Below are 22189 nucleotides of genomic sequence, written 5' to 3' on the forward strand. Positions count from 1 at the left end.
TCAGCCCCATATGACCATGCCCCTCCGCATCTTCAATCCGGGCAACAGTGCCGTAACCATTAAAAAGGGGGCCATCGTGGGACTCCTCCAGCCGGTAAAGGTTCTGCAGCCTGCAAACGCGGTTGCCCACAACCAGCCTGAACAGACTGTCAGCAGCCCCCCTCCGGTCCCCCAGCACTTACAGGAGCTCTATGCCCAGAGCTCTACTGAGCTTAACCAAGAGGAGCAGCTGCAGCTAGCTCAGCTGCTGTGCACCTATGAAAATGTGTTCTCAACAGGACCCACTGACCTCGGCAGGACCAGCCTGGTTCAGCATGACATCATAACCATGCCAGGCCTCCCAGTCAAGCAACCACCACGCCGGATGGCGTTGGAGAAACAACAGGATGCTGACCAACAGATACAACAGAGCCTGGGGGCGGGGCTGGCCCGCCGCAGCAACAGCAGTTGGGCATCTCCCATAGTGATGGTAAAGAAAAAAGATGGGACGTACCGCCTCTGCATAGACCATAGAGCCCTGAATGACTACACGATTAAAGACGCATATCCTCTGCCCCGCATCCAGGACATGCTGGACACCCTCTCTGATGCCAAGTGGTTCAGCACCCTTGACCTCGCGGCCGGCTACTGGCAAGTCTAACTGACCCCAAGAGCACGCAAAGCAGCTGCATTCTGCACCAAAAGTGGACTGTTTGAATGGAATGTCATGCCATTTGGACTGTGTAATGCTCCGGCCACATTCCAGCGCTTGATGGACCGGGTGCTGGCCGGCATGCAGTAGGAGACCTGCCTAGTGTACCTGGACGACATCATCGTTCTGGGCAGCGACGTTCCACAGATGCTGCAGCGGCTGGACCAGGTTTTCAGTCGTCTCCACCAGGCCAAACTGAAACTAAAACCGTCTAAGTGCTGCCTCTTCCGCAGCCAAGTAGCCTACCTGGGTAACATCGTTTCAGAGAGCGGTGTGGCCACTGACCCCAACAAAGTCCAGAAAGTGCAGGACTGGCCAATACCGACGTCACTCCAAGATGTCCGTCGCTTTGTGGGCCTTGCATCCTACTATCGGCGGTTTGTTAAAGACTTTGCTTCCATTGCAGAACCTCTCCATGCCCTGACCAAGAAACATGCCCAGTTTCGTTGGTCTGAGGAATGCCAGGCGGCATTTAATGAACTCAAATGCCTGCTAACGACCGCGCCAATCCTGGGCTACCCACTCGACCAAGGCAACATGATACTGGACACAGACGCCAGCGACATCGGTATCGGCGCTGTTCTGTCACAGGTTCAGCAGGGTGTGGAACGTGTGCTAGCCTACAGAAGCCGCAAGCTGAGCCTGAGGGACAGCTCGCCAGGTGGCTCAAGAGACTTGGCGAATACAACTTTGATATCATCCATCGCCCTGGCCAGCTTCACGGCAACGCAGACAGCCTCTCCTGGAGACCCTGCCGTCAGTCCCGTCCTTGTAAGCTCCCCAGCCCATCTCCTCCTCAGTTGAACGTCAGTCACCAGGCTGTGCAGCGCAATTTGGACTCTGACATCAACCAGGCGATGCTGAGTCCAGTGGGGGTAGAGAGACACCCAGCTCCCGCAGAAGTGAGTCCAGTGGGGGTAGAGAGACACCCAGCTCCCACAGAAGTAAGTCTAGTGGGGGTAGACAAGGCCCTGCCAGCTGACTCTAACAACTTAAGGTCCCCCGAGAGAATATACCTGACTAAGTCAAAAGAAAATGAACTGTTTGGTGGTTGGTCCCTGGAGGAGCTGCGACAAGCCCAGGAAGACGACGCAGACATTGCACTAGGGCTGCACGATTCAGGGAAAAATGTGAATCACGATTTTTTTGCTTAGAATCGATATCACGATTTTCTGTCATGATACTTTTCTCACAAATAAAAAAAAACATTTTCTTTTTATTTATTTTTTTTATTGCACACATGAACCATGACAACAAAAAGGTGCAGTATCAAAAACGAGTATACTGAACCAACTTTAACATAAATAAGCTTAAATAAAACACAAATCTTTTCTTTGGAACATGGGCCTCTCATATGACCCTATATGTGACCCTGAACATGGCACTAAAGATTCCTGGCAAGAAACACAAGTCTGTCCACATGCTCTGGCTTTAGTGATGCACGGTGGCATGTCACAATGTTGCCCGCTGTACTGAACAGCCGCTCAGAAGGTGAGCTGGTAGCTGGAATGCATAGGTATTTCTTCACCAACACAGACAACGGTAGATATACAGATGTATTTTGCCCCCACCAGATTAAGATTAATCTTCACCATATCCATAACCATATCCTTTGCTAGATGGTAAGCAATTGCGTCCGTTATTTCCTTACTCCTACTGGAGTTATGTGGGTATGGGGTTGCCTTGTGCAAGGTGTCAGTAATGGATGTCTGTGTTGTTAATGTTGGACGACTTTCAGACTTTTTCTTGCCTTGTACAGCTTCATCATCTTGCACTTTGTGGTGACGATTGAGGTGCTGGTATAGATTTGTGATGTTACTTTGCGGTGCTGCAACGATCGCAAAGCATGCCTTGCAAATCCCTTTAGACTGACCCTCGTTGTTTTGCCGAAAACAAATACAAATACTACAGCCGAAATACTTCCACACCACCGAATGCGAGCCTTTTTTTGGAACGAGTTCCGTTTGTGTCTGAGAGGTTGGCTGATTCTCGCCACTAGTAGCTAGGTCCTCATCATCAAAATCCATTTTGTCTTCACTGTTTATCTCTTGTCGCACTCGCAGCCGCACTATCTTTCCGAACTACTGCGCTCTCTGCTGCTCCATGAGTGAAACACGTGACTAAAAGGCGCTTCGTCATTGGCTGAGGGTGAAGCCCTTCTCAGAACCTAGAAGGGAGAGAGCGCTTGGGAGTGCTTTTAAACCATGGACCTATGTTTTAAACTCACAGAAGAAAGTCGCATTTGTCAGTTGGACTCGGCTCATAAAAAAAAGAGAATCGAATTAATCGATTAATTTAAAACTTAAATCGACACGGGGGTGAATCGAGATCGAGATTTTATAACGATTTATCGTGCAGCCCTACATTGCACCCATCAGAACCTGGTTGGAAACCAGCGCAGAACGTCCTGCATGGGTAACAGTCTCACCATGCAGCCCAGCCACAAAGACATATTGGAGCCAGTGGAAACGCCTCTACATCAGAGATGGAGTGCTGGTTAGAAGTTTCTACTGCCTGGACGATACCCAATTCTATCCACAAGTGGTGCTGCCCCGCACCTTCCGGCCAGACATCATGAGACAGATGCATGAGGGACAAGTTGGTGGACATTTTGGTGTAGAGCGCACTGTAGCTCGGCTGAAAACCCGATACTTCTGGTACAGAATGAGGGAGGACGTTTCCCTGTGTTGTAACACCTGCACCAGCTGCGCATCAAAAGCCAGGCCACGGAAGACACCACAAGCCCCAATGGGCACTGTTCGAGTCGGAGCGCCTATGGAGCGCATCGCTTTGGATATTATGGGGCCACTGAATGAGACTGAGCATAACAACAGATATGTGCTGGTAATACAGGACTATTTCACAAAATGGGTCGAAGCTTTTCCCCTAGCTAACGAACAAGCAGTAACTGTGGCTGAAGTGCTCGCCTCCGAGTGGGTGTGTCGCTATGGAGCCCCGCAGACACTGCACAGCGACCAAGGCCGGAACTTCGAGTCTGAGGTGTTCCAGAAAATGTGCACGCTGTTCGGGATCGACAAAACACACACCACACCTTTCCGTCCTCAGTCTGATGCAAGTTGAAAGGTTCAATGCCAGTCTGCAAAAGATCCTGGCCACGACAGCCGAGCGTTGCCACTGGGATTGGGACCTCATGATTCCCTACGCTGTCATGGCCTACAGAGCAACAAAGCACAGTTCAACTGGTTTCACCCCGAACTACATGATGTTTGGCCGGGAAGTGAGTGAGCCAGTAGACCTGGTATCCGGCCTGCCGCCGGACCCTAAACCAGCTCCCTCAGCCCCTGTGTATGTTCAGCACCTTCGACAACGACTGGAGCTGGCGCACCAAATCACTAGAGATGCTCTCGGAGATTCTGTGGAACGTGCCAAGAGACAATATGACAAGAACTGTTGCCGCACACATTACAACGTTGGTGATGCGGTGTGGTACCTCATCAAAGGAACAAAGAAGTTTAAGAACAGAGTGAGGGAGTTCCTCCCTTCTTACGAAGGGCCATTCTTCGTTCGGGGTCAGTCAGTTGGACGACCTGGCTTATCGAATCCAGAAAGGGCCAAAGACTAAAGTAAAGGTGGTGCACCACGATCAGCTAAAGCCTTATCGCTGCCGGGACCCACTGGACAATACTTGGGCCCTGGAGCAAGCCCAGAGCTGGACACCAATGGAGGTGTCACCCCCAGAGGACGTAGATCCTGCTGACACTCTACTGGGTCTGCCCCAGCTCTTCTCCGACACTGATGACAGCTCCAGTTTTCCCTCATCAGATCCAGCTGTGGACATTCCTGTAGCTGCTGCTTCTCACCCCTCCACCACTCACCTTGACTCCTCCGTCCCTTTGTACTTTGAGGACAGTGGGGGTGGTGCGGCGGTGCAGCACCCTCAGACCCCTCGTTCTCAAAGGCCCCAGCGCAGGCGTAGACCACCGACTCAGTTTGGTGAGTGGGTGGCTCACTGAGCGCCCGGCTCATTGAGCGCCCCTGTTCATGGGCAGTTCCAAGACTTGAAGGGCAATGTTTACAATGTTAAAAAAAAAAAAGAGAGGACTTCAAGGTAAAAGTTTGATACCAAGTCAACTGTTATAGGCTCTTCCAGCTAATTGTTATTTTCTATACTTAAAAAAAAAGAGAGAAAAACTTGACGGTAATGGTTGTTGTATGCACTATGGGGTAAACTGCATTTGGTGTATTTTTCTGTTAATATATGAGTAATTACAGAGAACTACTATTATCCTTTAAAATGCTACTCGTAGCCTGAGCGATGGGTATTTTAATGCCTTTTCGAGGTTTGTTTTGCTCAACTGTAATATGTGCACTAAACGCAACACACTGTTAAATTCTTGGCTTTGAAGAATTACACTTTATCGGCATTCCTCTTAAATCGACGCCTACTAGTTATACTGCATCCTTTTAACTAGATTGAATGTGTATGGGGGCTGTATATCTGTATGGACATGTTGGTGTTTATTATTGTGCTGGAGTGAAATTCTGTTTTGATTGTCATCCAGAGTGGGGGTAGTGTTACGAGAGTGGCGTGTGTGTGTGCGTGAGAATGTCTGTGTGTGTGTGAGTGACGTCAGTGAATGAGTCGACGAATGAGTGAACGAGCGAGTGAGCGAGTGTCAGTCTAGGAGGAACTAAATGAGTCCGGTTGTGTTTTTGGAGCATACGTGTACTGTTTAATAAAGTACCAAACGCCAAGAATCCGGACAAAAAAGACCAAACTTAAATTGGATTTATTGTGACATGACTCAAGCGTATTATTGTTATAGCTAATTATTATTGCTCGATCAGCCTACCATTTGAACCAGTCCTTTATGATAGGCATAATTCAACCGTCCTCTGAGGGTGTTATCTTATTATTTTTTCAATTAGTTCTGTTTTTCAAAAAAAACGTTGAGTTGAAATGAAGGATGTAAAATCAAATGCGCTTTCCTTGCAATGGACAACATAAATTTGATCTGTTTAGACCGCAACATCCTGTTGCTACACTTCGGCCAGTCCTCCTAATTCCTCATAAACCTTCTATTCCCAAAGTATTCCCACACTCTGTTCCTTCACAGATGTTGTCATATCGAAACTAGATCCACAGTTACAACTCTGTCTTTCTCATTTGTTATCCCTGATGATTGGATCCTGTTCCAGCTCGTAACGTTTGCAGCATTTATATAAAATACCTTTGGCCTTCCTTCACTAACAGTAGGAACGTGTTTGACCGTAACATGCGTTTTAACATACGCGTGAGCCTTGGCAGAACACCCATACTTTCTCTGTGCTATGACTGGATCGTTAGTCTTCTACCATAACAACACCACTACTTGTATTGTTGTGCCATCGGAATTTGAAAGTGAGTGTAGGGAGGCGAAGGGAAACAGATGTGCGCAGGCCGGCAGCCCCCACGTGAGATCAGTTATTCCAAGCCTCTTCCCGAACCAAGAGCAACAGATGGCAGATTGGCACGCTGCCACAAGGAAGTTTACCTGAACACATATGGGATTTTTTTTGTTGCTAATTAGCATGATCATTAAATCAGTTGTTCCTTGGCCAATGACTACCAAATGCGGTGATAATCGGTGCATTACTTTTTGAGATATCATGTTTGAAGCCATGCAGACGAGGATGATAAAATAACCTCCATGGTGGAAGCAATGATTTATTTTTTATAAGACGGAGCGAATGTTTTTCTATAACTAATACAGACAACTTTGGTGGAAATTAACTGTTTAGCAGATGTAAACCATAACAGTTGGTTTAAACATGCATAAGGTTATGGGTCACACCCATGGAAAGGACCATGTATTTTGAAGAGGTCGGAATGAGAAACACTTACTCTTTTATTGTAGATTCTCAAGAACTCTCAAATGCAGACCACCAGTTAACCGCAACCATAATGGCAATATTAGGATAATATGCTATAATGTATAATTTAATAGCTGATCCACTAACATAAAGTAGTTTGAGACTCAAAGTCTCAAACTGATACTACTTTCAGTGAATGGTCCGAGAATGGGTAAATAATTCTAGCAGAATGTTGAGTGTCTCAAGATAAACACCGGAAATTGCTGCTAACCTTGAAAAACTGTTGCTATGCTGCTGTTGCCAATGATTTCCAATGATATACTGTATAAATGGCCTCCATTACTTCAGTTGAAAGACATTGCAATTCTTAAACTCAACAAAGGCCCCCCAAGTCTTTACTCGATATTGAAGAAAGGCCACAACATCACAGTCACCGATGTATTCAGGACATTGAACAGGCATCTTTGTTGAAGCTTTTAAAAAAATACACCACACTCCCTCCCACACACACACACACACACACACACACACACACACACACACACACACACACACACACACACACACACACTCACATACTCACTCACTCACTCACACACACTCACACTCACTCACACACACAAACACACAAGCACCACACTCACTCCCTCACTCACTCACTCACACACTCCATCCGTCAGCTCAGCTCATCTGCCCCCCTCCACAACGTCCAACCCGGCCTTGCCGTTGCGCGCTCCATCAGTGCAGCTCACAAGCTTGTATTCTCTTTCACTTCCTTGCTTCTTCTCCAGACTTCCTGCCTGCTTCCGGAGCACCAGAATGGTCATCAAGAAGCAGAAGAGCGCCAGGCACAGGAACATCGTGAGCAGGCTGAAGAACCTAAAGAACAAACACAGCAGAGTGTAGAGATGATCACAGCAGCTTTTTTGCTTTTTTATGTATTCTATACTCTGATATCAGCAGGATGTGGTGACTCAAGAGTCTGAGGGGGAAGAAATACAACCCGTATATCTGCTAGTGATAGCAAAAGAAATTAACAGCACATTCGGACTGAGGTTCAGCAAGAGTTCAAACCAAATCATCTGACTTTTCATATCAAATATATATCATCAATATATTATTGTGGGGGGACGTGCGACGTCTGGCCTGCAGGGGGAGTATGGGCAGGTTTGGAGTGCACGGGATTGGCTGGGGGGATTGGACCTGATTGCAGGGTTAGCACTGATAGCAGGTGTCTGCACTCAGGCCAATCAAGGAGTGTTTACTTATGTGCCTGCTTTGTGTTGTAGGGGGGAAGGAAAAACCTGGAGCACGGACCCCCGAGATCCCGAACAAGGGATACACACCCGGAGCCTAAGAGACGTTTTTGGAACAGACCCCTTTTGTTATCGTTAGAGTTTTTGTGTTCTCTATAATAATTAAAATTTTAAATAATTAATAATAAAAACGATCTCCCGCTGAGGGACGACACCTCTGCCTGCTCGCTTTTCCTTGGAACCCGTTACAATTATAATATAAACACGTACCTTGTATGCAAAGTTTGATTGGCCATCTCTGTATGTACGCAGGCATACCCATTGGTGGGCTTTTATTAATACAACTTGGACTAGTCCCTACCTTCTTATGTACATATCTCCTGAGAAGTCAAGTCCACTCTAGCCTGCGCTCGCTTATGTTCTGCACTTGTCTGTTCTGACTGCTCGGACTCAGCTGGGAAAAAAAGCTTTTACATATGCTGCCCCCTCTGCTTGGAGCGCCCTCCAGAAAGACTTCAAATGATCAGAATTGATTTCATTTGATGCCTTTGGCTCATGACTAAAGGACCTAGAATACAGTAGCTTCAAATCCCAGAACTGTCTTTAAATTGTGTAAAGATTGAGCTTATTTTGTTTGTATGAAACGAAATTTATTTGTTTTTTTTATGCCGCCCTCTTGGCCATGTCTCTCATGGAAGTAAGATTCGTAATCTCAATGAGACCTTAAACGGGTAAATAAAGGTTTAATAAAATAGGCAAGAGGGACTTGCCTATGTCTGAAGGAGTCCAAATCGTAGTACTGACAGGAAGTCTTCTTTCCACACTTCCTTCCCCACAGAATGCAGCTGCTGTCTATGACACTTCCATAAATGACTGGCGTCGGCAAGAACGCTGCAGACAGAGTGACAGACAGACGCACAGAGGGACAAACAGACAGACAGACAATGGGAGGAAGGATGAGAAAAATCTGCTAACTAAACTAAAATAATTCAACCGATAATCTATCCAATGTGCTTCAACTGGTTGTGTGTGAAAGATGAAACCCCAAAAAACAGGATTGTAAGCACATGGGTTTTCAAAAACCGCACGTCCACCAAGCAACCAAAGAGGCTTACTTTGTGTCAGTATATAATGTTTCTAAACGCAGACTCATGGTTTACCTAAGACCCGGAAGAGCATGTAGCAGACCCCGACCGCAAAGGATTTGTCCTCTGGAGGCACAGACCTGGTTCAAGAACACATAGAAACACATCAACAAGCAACAAATGATATGACCATCCATAACATGATAAGACAGAGTTGTATTGATAAAGCGGGCTCAAGAAAAAGTATATCAGTATGGAAGAAAAAAAAGTATATATCTGTATAAATACTTCTGTAAATGTGTCAGAATTATCTTAAAAGAGGAAAATTGACACATAGAAAATGAAACTAAAATACCTTGACACTCCAACACATACACACAGGTGTATTACAGGTGTGTTATGGAACACACTCTTTGCCCCCCCCCCCCCCCCCCCCCCCCCCCCCCCCCCAGGTCCTGTGTTAGAAAATAACCGCGTTCTATCACTTCAACTAACTAAGAGAGCAAAAGAAATCAAGGGGTCCGGAGCAAGTATGACAAAAAGACTTTATCGTTAAAAAGACAACAACAAAGCCGAGTAGTTTGCAAAGCACTGCCGTTCAACAGATCCCGGCCTCTTTTTTATCCTCACGTACAAAGTTGTTTCTTGTTTGAGGTGTCAGCCCACGGCCACCCATGGCCGATCAGTCATAAATTTCTTTAAGCGAGTGGCTGGCAACACTAATCTAAAACACCGGGCTGAGGTCAGCACGCATTGACCCCATAGCCTCTGGTGACGTGTTGGCCTCTAACTCACGCTCTAACCCCAGACTCCCTTGCGCTGTGTCAAGTCCTAGATAAGAGTCCAGAGACGTTTTTAGATGCTTTCTACCATTAGATATATAGGCCTAATAATAATCATGGTTTACCTTAGAATATAATCATTAATTTCTTCCATAGTCCACGTGTGTGTACCTGAGGATGGTGGAGAAGCAGGGGGCTTTGCAGGTGGGGCCGATGAAGCAGGTGAGAGCCGACAGCACCATGAAGACCACCAGGAGGTGGGCGCAGCGGCTGCCACACGTCCCCGGCAGCGCGGAGCCTCCACCACCACCTCCACCGCCGCCGCCGCCGCCTCCGCCGCCGCCGCCGCCGCCGCCGCCGCCGCCGCCGCCGCCGCCGCCGCCGCCGCCGCCGCCACCACCACCTCCACCGCCGCCGCCGCCTCCACCACCACCTCCACCGCCGCCGCCGCCTCCACCACCACCTCCACCGGTCACGCAGCCACAAGAGGTGTAGTTCTGTTAGAAGACATTTGTGTTCAGCTGCACATAGGCCATTGGTTTGGCGAATCACTAGTGGAGGATATATGTCTACAGATCACTATTACAGGGTATATATATCTAATAATCACTATTACGGGGTACTATTATTTCCAAAGAAGCACTTGAATTATTTTGAAATGCCTGATAGAATACAAGCATGAAACTAAACAAGCATTTTGTGATTTAAAATCGTTTGATACATTTGTTGGTCCCCCTTTAGCCAAATTACCCAGACTAGCAGCCACCGCGTGAGGAGAGGTTATGAATTGGAGTTATGAGTCAAAGCTGACGGTACGAGCCTCCGTGACGTCAACCTCACCCTTCAGACGAAAGTGGTTTCTCTCTGTTGGAGATCCACTCTGACCCAGCTGTCCCATTACATGTCTCTGCAGACCCTCAAGGGCCGATGCCTTCGTACCTGGACTTTGCGGCTTCTGCTGTCCGTCTCCATGGCAATGCAGCCGGCGTGGCAGGGGGACCTGAACTCGGTGCCGTCAGAAGCGCACACGGGGTTGAACACGTCCTGGGGACACGCGCATCTGCCGCTGCACGCCGTCTCGCTCCCGTTCCTGGTACGCGCACGTGAACGCACACCGAGGTCCAGAATGATGTCCGCGCAGACGCATAAAACACGCCGTCAACACAAGCCTCAGACGCAGTGCATCCATGGGACAACAGACACGCACACACACACACACACACACACTACAAATGCATTCATTCATTAGACTTGGTTGGTTGGCTATGACTCTTTTGATTGTCGCTTCCAAACATACACGCATGGCATAGACCTGTCATATGTATTCGAATAGTCTTCTTTTAATGACTAGTGTAATTACCTCATATCCTAGTGCAGTCGTACCAGAGAATACACTTTCAACCAGATTCATGGTTGTCGCCAAAGGGAAGTTACTTTGACTTCCTGAACTATGCAATAGACTCTTTCCGCAGAGAGGTCATCGTAGGAACAACATGGGCCTCTCTCACAAAGCTCTCCGCTCTCTTTAAGCACCAGGGCATGGCGGGCTTCACTAGCCGGTAAATGGAGCAGACTGTCAAAGGGGACATATTATACCACCAGGTGTGAGTGTGTATCTCCAGTGGGAGATACACACTCCAGTCCACCTAGATGTATAACAAATAGATTAGCAACGTTTGCTACAGTCCACTGGGTAGGCTGGTAGACTGATCCATCCTGCATACATCTAAGTGGACACGCCCACTTGTGATGTCAGAAAAGGCAGATTTTCCCCAAACGGCTTTTGTCGGCTAATCACACTCACACCTGGTGGTATAATATGTCACCTTTAATTAGTGTCAGGACTCGGGAGCGACAGCGCGTATGTCCTCCTCTTTCACCAGCGTGAAAGAGGGCAGAGCGAGGGCGTTGAGGAACGGCAGAACGTAGAACCGTACCTTCTGGTGGGGAAGACCCCGGCCACGTGCTGGGTGGGGCAGCCGATGAAGAGGAGCGGGACGGAGACGAACAGGGTGCAGATGATGGCCAGGGAGCACCACTTGGCTGCCCCGGAACGGGACAGGTCCAGCCGGCGCATTACCGCCCCTCCGATGACGATGGCCGCCACGCAGACGGGCATGTGGACCACCCCTGCAGAGCCACAGGCAACAGGACACATTAGCATTGAATGCAGCAGGACTATTAGCATGGCATGCAACAGGATCCTTTATCTGTTATCATGGCCTTCTTTAGGTTTTGTTTGTTTTTGTTTGTGTAGTCCTTCGGCATATCGCCATTACGTTGTTTCGTGGTGTATTAAACAGACAAGGGGGATGCCTTAAAAAAGTTGTTGAAATGTGTTTAATGTTTAAAGTTTGATTAAAAAAATCGCCTTTCAAGTCCCCTTACGGATTCAAATGTGTGCAGTGTGCAGAGCGTTAGGCCGTTAACAGAGACATGAAGGGAATCGGTTGACCCAAATCGACACAGTGGCGTTATGGTGGCGTGCAGCGAGATGAGTCCAAGAAGCGCTAGTTATCAGTCCAGTCACGTATCTCTAGCTCTGTGGCTGTTTGTATGGCAGTGGAGGAGGAGTGAGGACAGGGCTGTCCTGCTCACTTGCCTATCAACATGGTGGCATTGGAGGCAGTCAGGTTGAACTGACGCTCCATGAACTTAGCCAGGAAGGTGACGACACCCACGATGACCCCAGCACAGAACACCTGGCCCAGGCACATTAGCATGAACACAGGGTTCTGCAGGGTTCTCAGGGCGATTCTTGGAAAACCTGGATGGGGGAGGGAGAGTGAATGGTAGTTACCCAAACAATATTCTCTAAAGAAAGCCAAGAATTTTTATTTCCTTAAATGCTCTGGTCTACACGTCTGTACTTGTCCAAAATTCGAGTAACCTTATTGAAGCATCTGCCATCAGATCCAAGGTATTTTTGACCAATCAGGACAGTGTTCACGAAAAGATATACCCCTGAGAAAATAACCGAGGCAGGGGATTGGAGCGCATCGCTTAACACTGCGTCGTCACGGTTGGCTTAATGACCTTGGATCCAGTTCTGGATAGGATTACTCACAATGGGGCTACCTGAAGTTCAGGTTCTTTGGCTGCAGCACTGAGCCTCTGCAGCCTTGAGAGACTGATCTTACACCAGAGCATGTCCCATATAGCGCCAGGGGATCAGACAACAGGTCTTACTTTTGAGGAACTGCTTGAGGGAGGCGGTCTGGACCGGTTCCAGCTGTTTCTCCTCCTTTGATTTAGCCTCCTCTGCGGGAGTGACAGACTGGGAACAATTGGGATACAAATATTTTCAGGATTCACCAGTATGTGTTATTAGATAAAGAAAAAATATTTTGGATATGTTTTCTTGCTGTAGTCTTGTAATCGTGTGTAAAAAGAAAATAAGCCACTGGTCAAATGTGAGCATCAGTGTGTTCATCATTGTGGTTGTGCACGTGGTAAAACCTCTTGGGCCATGATTCGAGGGAAGAAGAGGTAGGGCAAAGCGGTGAGGAAGAGGAGGCAGGAAGCAATCAGGAATCCAAGCCACCAGGCGCCGACCCAGCGCAGATCCTTGGAGTCGATCTGGATCTGGTCTAGAGAGCGAATGGGGGCACAGACAAGCATCAACCCAATGAGATCGGACTAGGGATATTATGGTTTGTTGATGGGGGCGGTCATGGCCCCAATCAACAAGACATGGTTGAGAGTCCCTTGTGAGGATTTGTTGTTTGACTGAGTTCCTATCTCTGATCCAGCATTCCTAATACTGTATTAAGGGGGAACTTTTGGGAGGAGGCGGCAGAGATATCCTAAAGAAGGAAACAAACTTGTGCAATGTTTTAATATGTGCATTACTACAGTGGCTACAGTCTACATGTTGTTGATTTCAGGGTTAGCACCTGGCATAAGAACCCGACAAACAAGTTTGGTTCACTTGAATGTTTTTAAGCATGGGAGTTAGTTCAGATGAGGACATCAGTTCTCTGAATCCCTTCTAAGGTTGTGTCGATTAAAGTTCACTTATATTGCAAGACTTTGCATGAATTGCAAAAAAGTTGGGAAAGACCCTTTCTGGATGCATTGTGATTGTTCTGTCCCTCAAATGGCAACTATCTATGATTATCAATTATGATAATAATAATAATAACAATCATTAATATTAATATTAATATTATTATTATTCATATTATTACTATGTAAGGGCTATACTTAATAATAACTAATTATTAAAATGTGTTCACTCACCATTGGGCGTCTTGTCAAAGTCCACGTAGAAGCGCAGTGTAAAAGATCCCATCATGAACCCAGCAGCAGGGCCTAAAGAGGTCACTGCCAGGAGAATCCCTGGAGAGAGATGGGTAGGAAACAGCAGCATCAGGACAGGGATCGTACCACACCAGTTTTTAGCAGACCAAAGCCACCAGACCCTCCTCTGCTTCCGGGGAAATCGCATTAAATTAGGTTACAACCACTGCCATCAGCAGTTGTAACCTCGTAGATCAATATGATGATAACGTTAGCTTTGCTCCAAACTACCCTCAGACTAACCCGAGTCAGACTAATCTGGGATTCAGGAGAACCATTATAGTATAGCAGAACTTCTGGGGGGAGATGACACCAGGCCTGGGCTGGACATCAGGGGCAGAGTTCTGCCTTGTTTCAACAACAACGTGTTGTTGATTTGTAAAACTAGAGTCAGAACGATGTATATGGTCAGTACCCAACTCCGCAGTACTTGTGATATGACTATGAAAGGAATCTATTCTATTCTACTTTGCACTCATCTAATTGAACTCATGTGATTAACCACAGTTCCGTCTTGCTGTGGTCATGTAGTGAGTTTGCTGCATCCCAAAGTACCGATGTAGAGCGGGGAGTTCCTTCTGCTGGCGTAGTCGTCCACGTAGGACATCCCAAAGGGCTGGATGGGTACCGTGGAGATCCCCAGGAGCAGCTGACCCAGGAGCATCACAGGGTACACCCCCTGCTGAGTTTGACCCTTGTTATGCACACAGCTGTGATTGGACGCCAAGGTGGCGATGGAGCTCTGTGATTGGCAGAGGCCAGCGGTTATGTTGTTGGTGGCTGTGTGAATCAAGACAAAGGGAAAGGTGCGGTCAAACGAATGTGTGTGAGCCTGTTTGTTATGCACATGGTGTTTGTTTAGGAGTGATGGTGTAGTGCGCCTTGAGTCGCAGGCAAGCTTGTGATAAGGAACACTCACATATACCAGGGTGCGCCGCGAATTGGTAGGGCCGACTCAGGAAGTGAGGTAGGGCTATGATCAGCGAGGACACGCTGGCCAGCAGCGCCCCGGCACCAATCAGGCGAGGCCGGTGGACTCGGCTTCCGAAGAAACTCACAAACATGATGAGCATCACGTTTCCCACCTTAAAGAAGAGACACGTTCATGAGGTCATTCCCATTACGATCCAGACCTTGTTTGTCGTCTGGATCGTAAGGGAATGACCTCATGAATGGGGTCATTCCCTTACAATCTAGACCTTGTTTGTGGTCTGTCTCTCACAGGGACCCACCTCGTTGAAGGCCACCAGAAGGCCCAGCTTCTGGCTGGTGAACCCATAGCGCCTCTCGATGGTCGAGATGGAACTCTTCAGACAGCCCGACACCATCAGCTGGGCCAGTTGCAGAAAGCCCTGACAGAATACAAAAAACTAGAAGCACAGGTGGACAAAATGAAAGAGGGTTAGCGAGGACGATCCCTAAATTTGAGTACAAACTTTCTGAACAAAGTTAAACATCTCAAAATAACTTTGCCTCACAGTACAACTAAGACCTAGAAAGTATAATGACATGGATAAATTGCATAAATGCAGTGTTTCCCCCAGCACTGTATGGTTAAGGCGGCAGCCTTAACAACAGTAGGGCCCCGCGTTGACTATGTATAAAAAAAGTATAGATAAAATATATATATACTGTATATATTTATTAAAAATACATAAAAAATAATAAATATTTTTTAATTCATCATCATCAATCATTAACAAAGTAGAAAACTCTATAAGGGAAAGAAAACATAAAGATAAATAATGCATTAGTAACAGTGGTCGTGTCATAAAGCTTTTTGAGTGGAATTGAAAAAGAGACCCCCCCACATTTTCTGGGGGAAACACTGAAATGCATTACAAACATCAGGTAAGAAGGGGATTAGAGGTAATGGACCATTGAGACTCTACCTTGATGCTTCTGAAAGGGTTCCAGCAACTGGCCTTTTGGTTTGGGTACCGGCTGGTTGTCATGTTGGTAAATCACTTAGGGCATATACTGCAAAACAGTGTTCATAGTTACAGACCATAAGTCACAAAACAGCATATTGTCTCTCAGCCAACTCAAATAAATATCACTAAATTATTCGGTGCCTTTACATTTTTTGAGGGTGGTGTGTTGATGAAAATGGTCAAATCAAAAGGTTTGTTGCAAAACATTTACAATCCACAAACTGATAGGCCTAGATATTAGAATTTCTGTAGTTATGAGAAGATGGTTGACGTCAGTAATGGAGTGCACACACAAGTTCTCCCAGATTCCAACAACCCCATGCCCTGTATCATTATCAAACATTGACAATAAACCGGATATCCTAAACCACCCACCCAGCGTCTTTGGTCTGGAGGAGCCCAAAGGAAATCACCTAGGTGAAGCGTGGCAGCCACCTAGGTTATTGTCTAGCATTGTCCTTAGCTACAAGCACTACTTGATTTTAAGAGTTAGAACTGGAATGAGATGAGAGGCTAGTCGAGTTGTTTATAATTTGTATTTATTTGTTGCACTTTGAATTCCTGCCAAGCAACTTAAATATCTGAATGCATTCAATGCTTGTTTTCATTAAGGACATAATGAGGGAGCTAATCATGCACAGCAGCAGGCACGCGCTTGTCAACAAGGAAAACAAAAACATGTGGGACTTCAAAATATTGTTTTTGACCTTAAAGAACTCTCCTAGCCTCAATAACACATCCATTACCAATATAATTTGTGAATTCTGCCTAAGAGCAAAAGCTAAATGTCTTAACAAAGAGACATAAGGGCAACAGCTTTTAGATCACCCAGAAAGGTATTTACCTTTAACCAAATCTTTCAACAGAAACAATTACTGATACGGTTCACAGAGCCAACCATGAAGGACTTCGGTAGAGTAGAGTAGAGTAGTCTAGGTTTTCTCTCAGAAAAAAACATTTTTCTGTTAGTGTACATTTGAGTTTATACTTAAGTTAAGAAGACAGCATCTTTTCTTCATCCCTTAAGCTGACATGCACAATAAAACAACATGCATGCATTCTTATCTTTTATCAAAACATTTTTATTAACACATCTCCGAGACTTGCATGCTCTCTTTTCAATGTGCAGGGTAACAAACGAACAGTTGGCAAACATTAATCAAGTCAGTCTGAAGTCCTGAATAAAGTTCCACTCACTGTGGCTGGACCCTCTGTATCAGCGCATTCAAAGTCGTTGCGTTGGTGAGCTTCAGTGGAGGAATTTCAAACTACACAGGGATATGGACAGGGGATACTTCCCAAAATCTCCCCGCCAAATTCTAAGAAGAGTGAGAGAACTTAGAATCTTATAAACCCTTTCCCTTTCTTGCTCATCCACAAGAGTGCTTATGTGGGCGGGTATGAGTGTGTATATGTCTGTGCGTGTGTTTCTGTGAGTGACCTCATCCAATCGAATCACCAACTTTAGTTTTTTTTATTTTATGTGTGGAGAAAAGGGGCCGTCCTTTGTAAGAAATCAGTTTCCTCAACACTGAGATGAATGAAAACTGAAAGGGAGCAAGTATTTCAAATATTTAAAAAATTTAAAAACATGCCATTGTCAGACCAGTTGTACGATTCTTGACACTTGGTATCATTAGAGGGATACGCTTTGGTCGCTTGTTGCCCGGAGGCCATTGACGTGAGGGAATGGTTACCGCTGGCATGTTTGACAGCGCGGAGGAGGCGAGCCGAGGCCGGTGCCTGTACCTAATTGTCCGAGGGTGACGACCTAACTACGGGGTACTGATGCAAAGGCTTGATTGCTAACTGACAAAGTAACGCAGGCGCTCCTCTCCCTCAGCGCAGACTCCGAGGGCGACTGGCGCCGTCACGTGCTCCGGAGAGCGCGCCCCAGAGTTGAACGACCTTGTATTTCAGGAAACAAACTGAAAGATGATGTCATTTATGAGTTATGAATTATGGGAGCGGGGGCGACCAAAGTACGAAGACAACGGATTTAATAGATGGCGATAAAGGATATAACATACAGCCCAACTGAAATTGGCAAGGCTTTTGAACAGTTCTGCGAATAGTGCTGAAGCGAGCTATGGAAGAGGATTTCTAGATCCCAGACCCTCTCAGGTTACAGTTATCCATGACATGTTCAATGTAGCTCCTACATGCACATTTCTAAAGAAGAGCATTAGGGCCACTTTTGAATTTTATTTTAGTTCTGAGATAAAAGTCAGAACTCTTGAAAATAAAGTCGGAATTCTGACTTTAATCTCACAAGTTAAATCTCACAGGATAAATAATGCAATTTCATTAGGTTACCTGTAAAGGGAACCAAGTTCAGCGAGAGTCACTTTGCAATATACAGGACACAAAATATATGGCCCTAACCCTGCATTTTGAATTTCAATATACTGATTGTAAATCGATTTCAAAGAGACTTGAGTCTTGTCTCCCCCTTCTGGTCAACACCGATAAACAGGCAAATCAGTAGCATTTTCCACAATGCTTTTTCCTTTCTAAGAAAACTTTACAGACACACCGATCCGTCCTTAAAGCATTCTATTCTTTTCTATTCTTTATAGAGCATGTTTCTCTCTGGCTCTCTACCTGATAAGGGTAATGATGAGCGTTACTAATGATGATAGTAGATTATTGTCTCTAAATCGCTGGCTGGCAGGATGTAGTTCAGAGCAGGGCTTTGGTTTCATTTCACGGGGTCGCCGTGGTGTGCTCATGAGAGACGGCCTTCACCCTACTGGGTTAGGCGCCTCAATTATGTCAAAAAACATAGATAGATGTCTTAGCCAGGCGTGACTCATCAACTGACAGCACGCTGGGTTGCAGGAGTTTAGTAAACCTGCTAGCAACATGATAGCTTACGTTGCAGAGTCTAGAACAGCAGATGGGTTAGCTGAACCAGTTGATCAGGATAATGTATCTATTGCACATCTATTGAGTGTTAACCGGACTCCCTCTGAAATTAACGCTGTACCTATATGTACGGTGGTGCAAAATTGCATGTCAAATCGCTGGACAAACCGCATGTCAATTCGCATGTTAACAACTCTTTCAGAACCGAGTGTTAACCGGACTCTCTGAAATTAACGCTGTACCTATATGTACAGTGGTGCAAAATTGCATGTCAAATCGCATGACAAACCGCATGTCAAATCGCATGTTAACAACTCTTTCAGAACCGATTGTTAAACGGACTCCCTCTGAAATTAACGCTGTACCTATATGTACGGTGGTGCGGCCTCGCACTGTCTTGAGGTGTAAAACCCGCAGGCGAGGGCTGCGACCAGTATGTTGAAAGCGCACCATCCCCTTGACCGCTTCAGAGCTGAGTGTTAACCGGACTCCCTCTGGAAATAATAAAATGGAAGCACTCAGAATAGGGTTCATGAATATAAGGTTGCTTTCATCTAAAGCGCTCTTGGTCCATGATCTAATTGTTGATAATAAGATCGACATACTGGGCCTTTGTGAAACCTGGTTAAAACCAGATGAGTTTCTAGCCCTAAATGGAGCTAATCCCCCCAATTACGTTAGCGCCCAAGTATCTAGAGAAGTTAAGAAAGGTGGTGGAGTAGCCCTGATATATAATTTTAAGCTTAATTTATAGCCAAAGAATAGATATATTCAGATCCTTTGAGGTGCTCGCGTTCTGCTCCTCAGCTCCCCCCCCAGCTGTAGTCTACCGTCCCCCAGGACCGTATTCACTTTTTGTTGATGAGTTTTCTGATTTTGCAGCTCTTACGTATTTTAAGCACATGGGCTACCATACATAGCCACTAGGAAGTAGGATCGAACACATAAGCCGTAATTACCATACATAGCCACTAGGAAGTAGGATCGAACACATAAGCTGTAATTACCATACATAGCCACTAGGAAGTAGGACCCGACATATAAGCTGCAATAACTATTCCAGCCACAGATGGCAGCACCTTTAGACAGGTGAGCAGGGCGGAGCCAATACGACACATAGGCCACGCCTACTCGGTATTAAACCAGGGCCTGGAGCCAACGAAATCAGAAACATCCGGCAGTCCATACTAGGGAGTTAGGTACAGAGGCCTGCTGTTTGTCGCTCACACGCGTGTCCGTACAATTCCCCTCCTTTTGCTTCATAGTTACCATACCGAAATACTTTAAAGGGGACATCTCATACCACCAGGTGTGAGTGTGATTAGCCATTACAAGCAGGTTTGAAAATGTGCAGCATTGTGACATCACAGGTTGGCGTGTCCATCTATCCGTCACACATCTAGATGGACACGCCCACCTGTGATGTCACAATGCTGCACATTTTGAAAACGGCTTGTAATGGCTAATCACACTCACACCTGGTGGTATGAGATGTCCCCTTCAACAAATAAAGTGAGTTAAAAGCGATCCGGATTAGACTACTTTCTTCAAGAACGCAACACAGCTGATCTGGCTACATATTCAGACAATATTTTGCTTATTGGGGATTTCAACATTCATGTGAATAACCCATCTGATGCCCTCGCAAGGGCTTTTCTGTCCATTACAGATACGCTTGGCTTCAAACAGCTCGTCCAGCACCCAACTAACATCGGTGGAAACACGCTGGACCTCATTTTTACCCACAGTGTAGACATTTCACAGCTAGTGGTCTCTCCCTACACCTCAGCTTTATCAGACCATCTTTTGCTCACTTTCCAGGTGGTGGTATCCTGCCCCTGCGACGATCAGCTGGCTACTTTCAGCTGTCTCCGCATCAGCCCTGCAACCATTACAGCTATGGCAGATAAGTTACCCTGTTCACTTGCTCCTCTCTGTAACTATAGTGGAGTGCCTTACTGATGACCTCAACATTGCCTTGTCTGCTGCCATTGATTCAGTTGGTCCGCTCGTAATTAAAAAACGATCATTGAAAAAAACAGCTCCCTGGTTAAATGCAGAAACATGCACCCTGAAGCGAAGCTGCAGAATCCTTGAACGCAAATGGCGCTCGACTAAACTTGAAGTCTTTCATCTTGCTTGGCACAACAGTCTGCTCACCTATAAGGGTGCGCTGACTACTGACACGGTGAAGAGTCTGACTCAGAAACAGACTGAGACTGTAGGCTCCTCCATCGTGGCAGGTGAATTTATGGATTTCTTTGAGAATAAGATTCAATCAGTTAGAAAGTAAATTGATGCAGGAAAGGATTGTAGCAAAGCAAATCGTTGATTTTCTGATGAGGAACATCTCTTCGAACCTTTCCAGCCTGGGTTCAAGAATTTCCACTCAACTGAAACTGCTGTTACAAGAGTGGTAAATGACCTTCCTAAAGAGTTGTAAATGATCCTTCTTGCTTTGGATAAAAATACAAGCTCAGTGCTTGTGCTGCTGGACCTGAGTGCTGCGTTCGACACGATCGACCGTCAGCACTCTTCTTCACCGTCTTGAGCACTATGTTGGTTTCGGGGGTACGGCTCTTGGTTGGCTTGAATCATACCTCACAGATAGAACCCAATTCATGCTCCATGAGGATTCAGAATCAAAGCACTGCAAACTATGCTTTGGCGTACCACAAGGGTTGGTCCTTGGTCCATTACTTTTTGCAATCTACATGCTTCCCTTGGGCGACGTTATCCGCAGCTTCGGAATTAGTTTCTACTGCTACGCGGATGACACCCAGCTCTTCATTCCTGTAGATTCAGGGGACTTGGCCCAGATCCAGAGGGTTGAGTCCTGTCTGGCTGCGATGAAGAGCTGGATGTCACAAATCTTCCTACAGCTTAACACTGGGAAGACAGGGCTAATAATTATCAGCTCGAAGCAGGACCGGAGAGAGTTTGAGGATGTCTCACTGTGGTTGGATGGCCTCGCCATCCCGCAGAGTGCATCTGTCAAAAATCTTGGTGTCCTAATCGACCCTCAACTGTGCTTTGACCAACATGTTAGAAATATAACTAGAATTGCCTTTTACCATCTGAGAAACATTGCAAGAATCACACCAATGTTATCTGCAGCAGATGCAGAGACACTGATTCATGCATTTGTTTCATCAAGACTGGATTATTGCAATGCACTGTTCTCGGGACTACCAAACTCTACCACAAAAAGTCTACAGCTTGTACAGAATGCTGCAGCTAGACTGCTGACCAGAACGAGAAGGTTTGATCATATCACACCTATTCTCCCCTCTTTGCACTGGCTACCAATAACTTTCAGATCGGACTTTAAGGTGCTACTGCTAACCTATAAAGCCTTGAATGGATTATCTCCATCCTACCTGAAGGACCTGATCATTCCTCATAGTTTGCCTAGTAACGGGGACGCTGGCGAGTCTAACACCGCTCTGTCTGGCTT

At 46.2% G+C, this 22189-nt stretch overlaps 1 protein-coding gene across 1 annotated transcript; it reads right to left on the reverse strand.

Annotated features, from left to right (window-relative positions):
* Positions 1 to 6326: 6326 nt before the first annotated feature.
* Positions 6327 to 17264, reverse strand: slco2b1 (solute carrier organic anion transporter family, member 2B1). Its single transcript, XM_079739026.1, has 16 exons — positions 17062 to 17264; positions 15823 to 15910; positions 15163 to 15300; positions 14850 to 15015; positions 14486 to 14710; positions 13871 to 13969; positions 13088 to 13218; positions 12818 to 12905; positions 12231 to 12395; positions 11566 to 11758; positions 10568 to 10718; positions 10075 to 10125; positions 9800 to 9948; positions 8922 to 8986; positions 8532 to 8652; positions 6327 to 7384 (listed from the first exon to the last, which is right to left on the reverse strand). Exons 2-16 carry the CDS (start codon positions 15883 to 15885, stop codon positions 7192 to 7194), a joined length of 1998 nt encoding a protein of 665 aa, XP_079595152.1. The 5' UTR covers positions 15886 to 15910; positions 17062 to 17264; the 3' UTR covers positions 6327 to 7191.
* Between the last annotated feature and the right edge of the window lie 4925 nt (positions 17265 to 22189).

This window comes from Pollachius pollachius, assembly GCF_949987615.1.
Source record: "Pollachius pollachius genome assembly, chromosome: 6".
Lineage (NCBI taxonomy): Eukaryota > Metazoa > Chordata > Actinopteri > Gadiformes > Gadidae > Pollachius > Pollachius pollachius.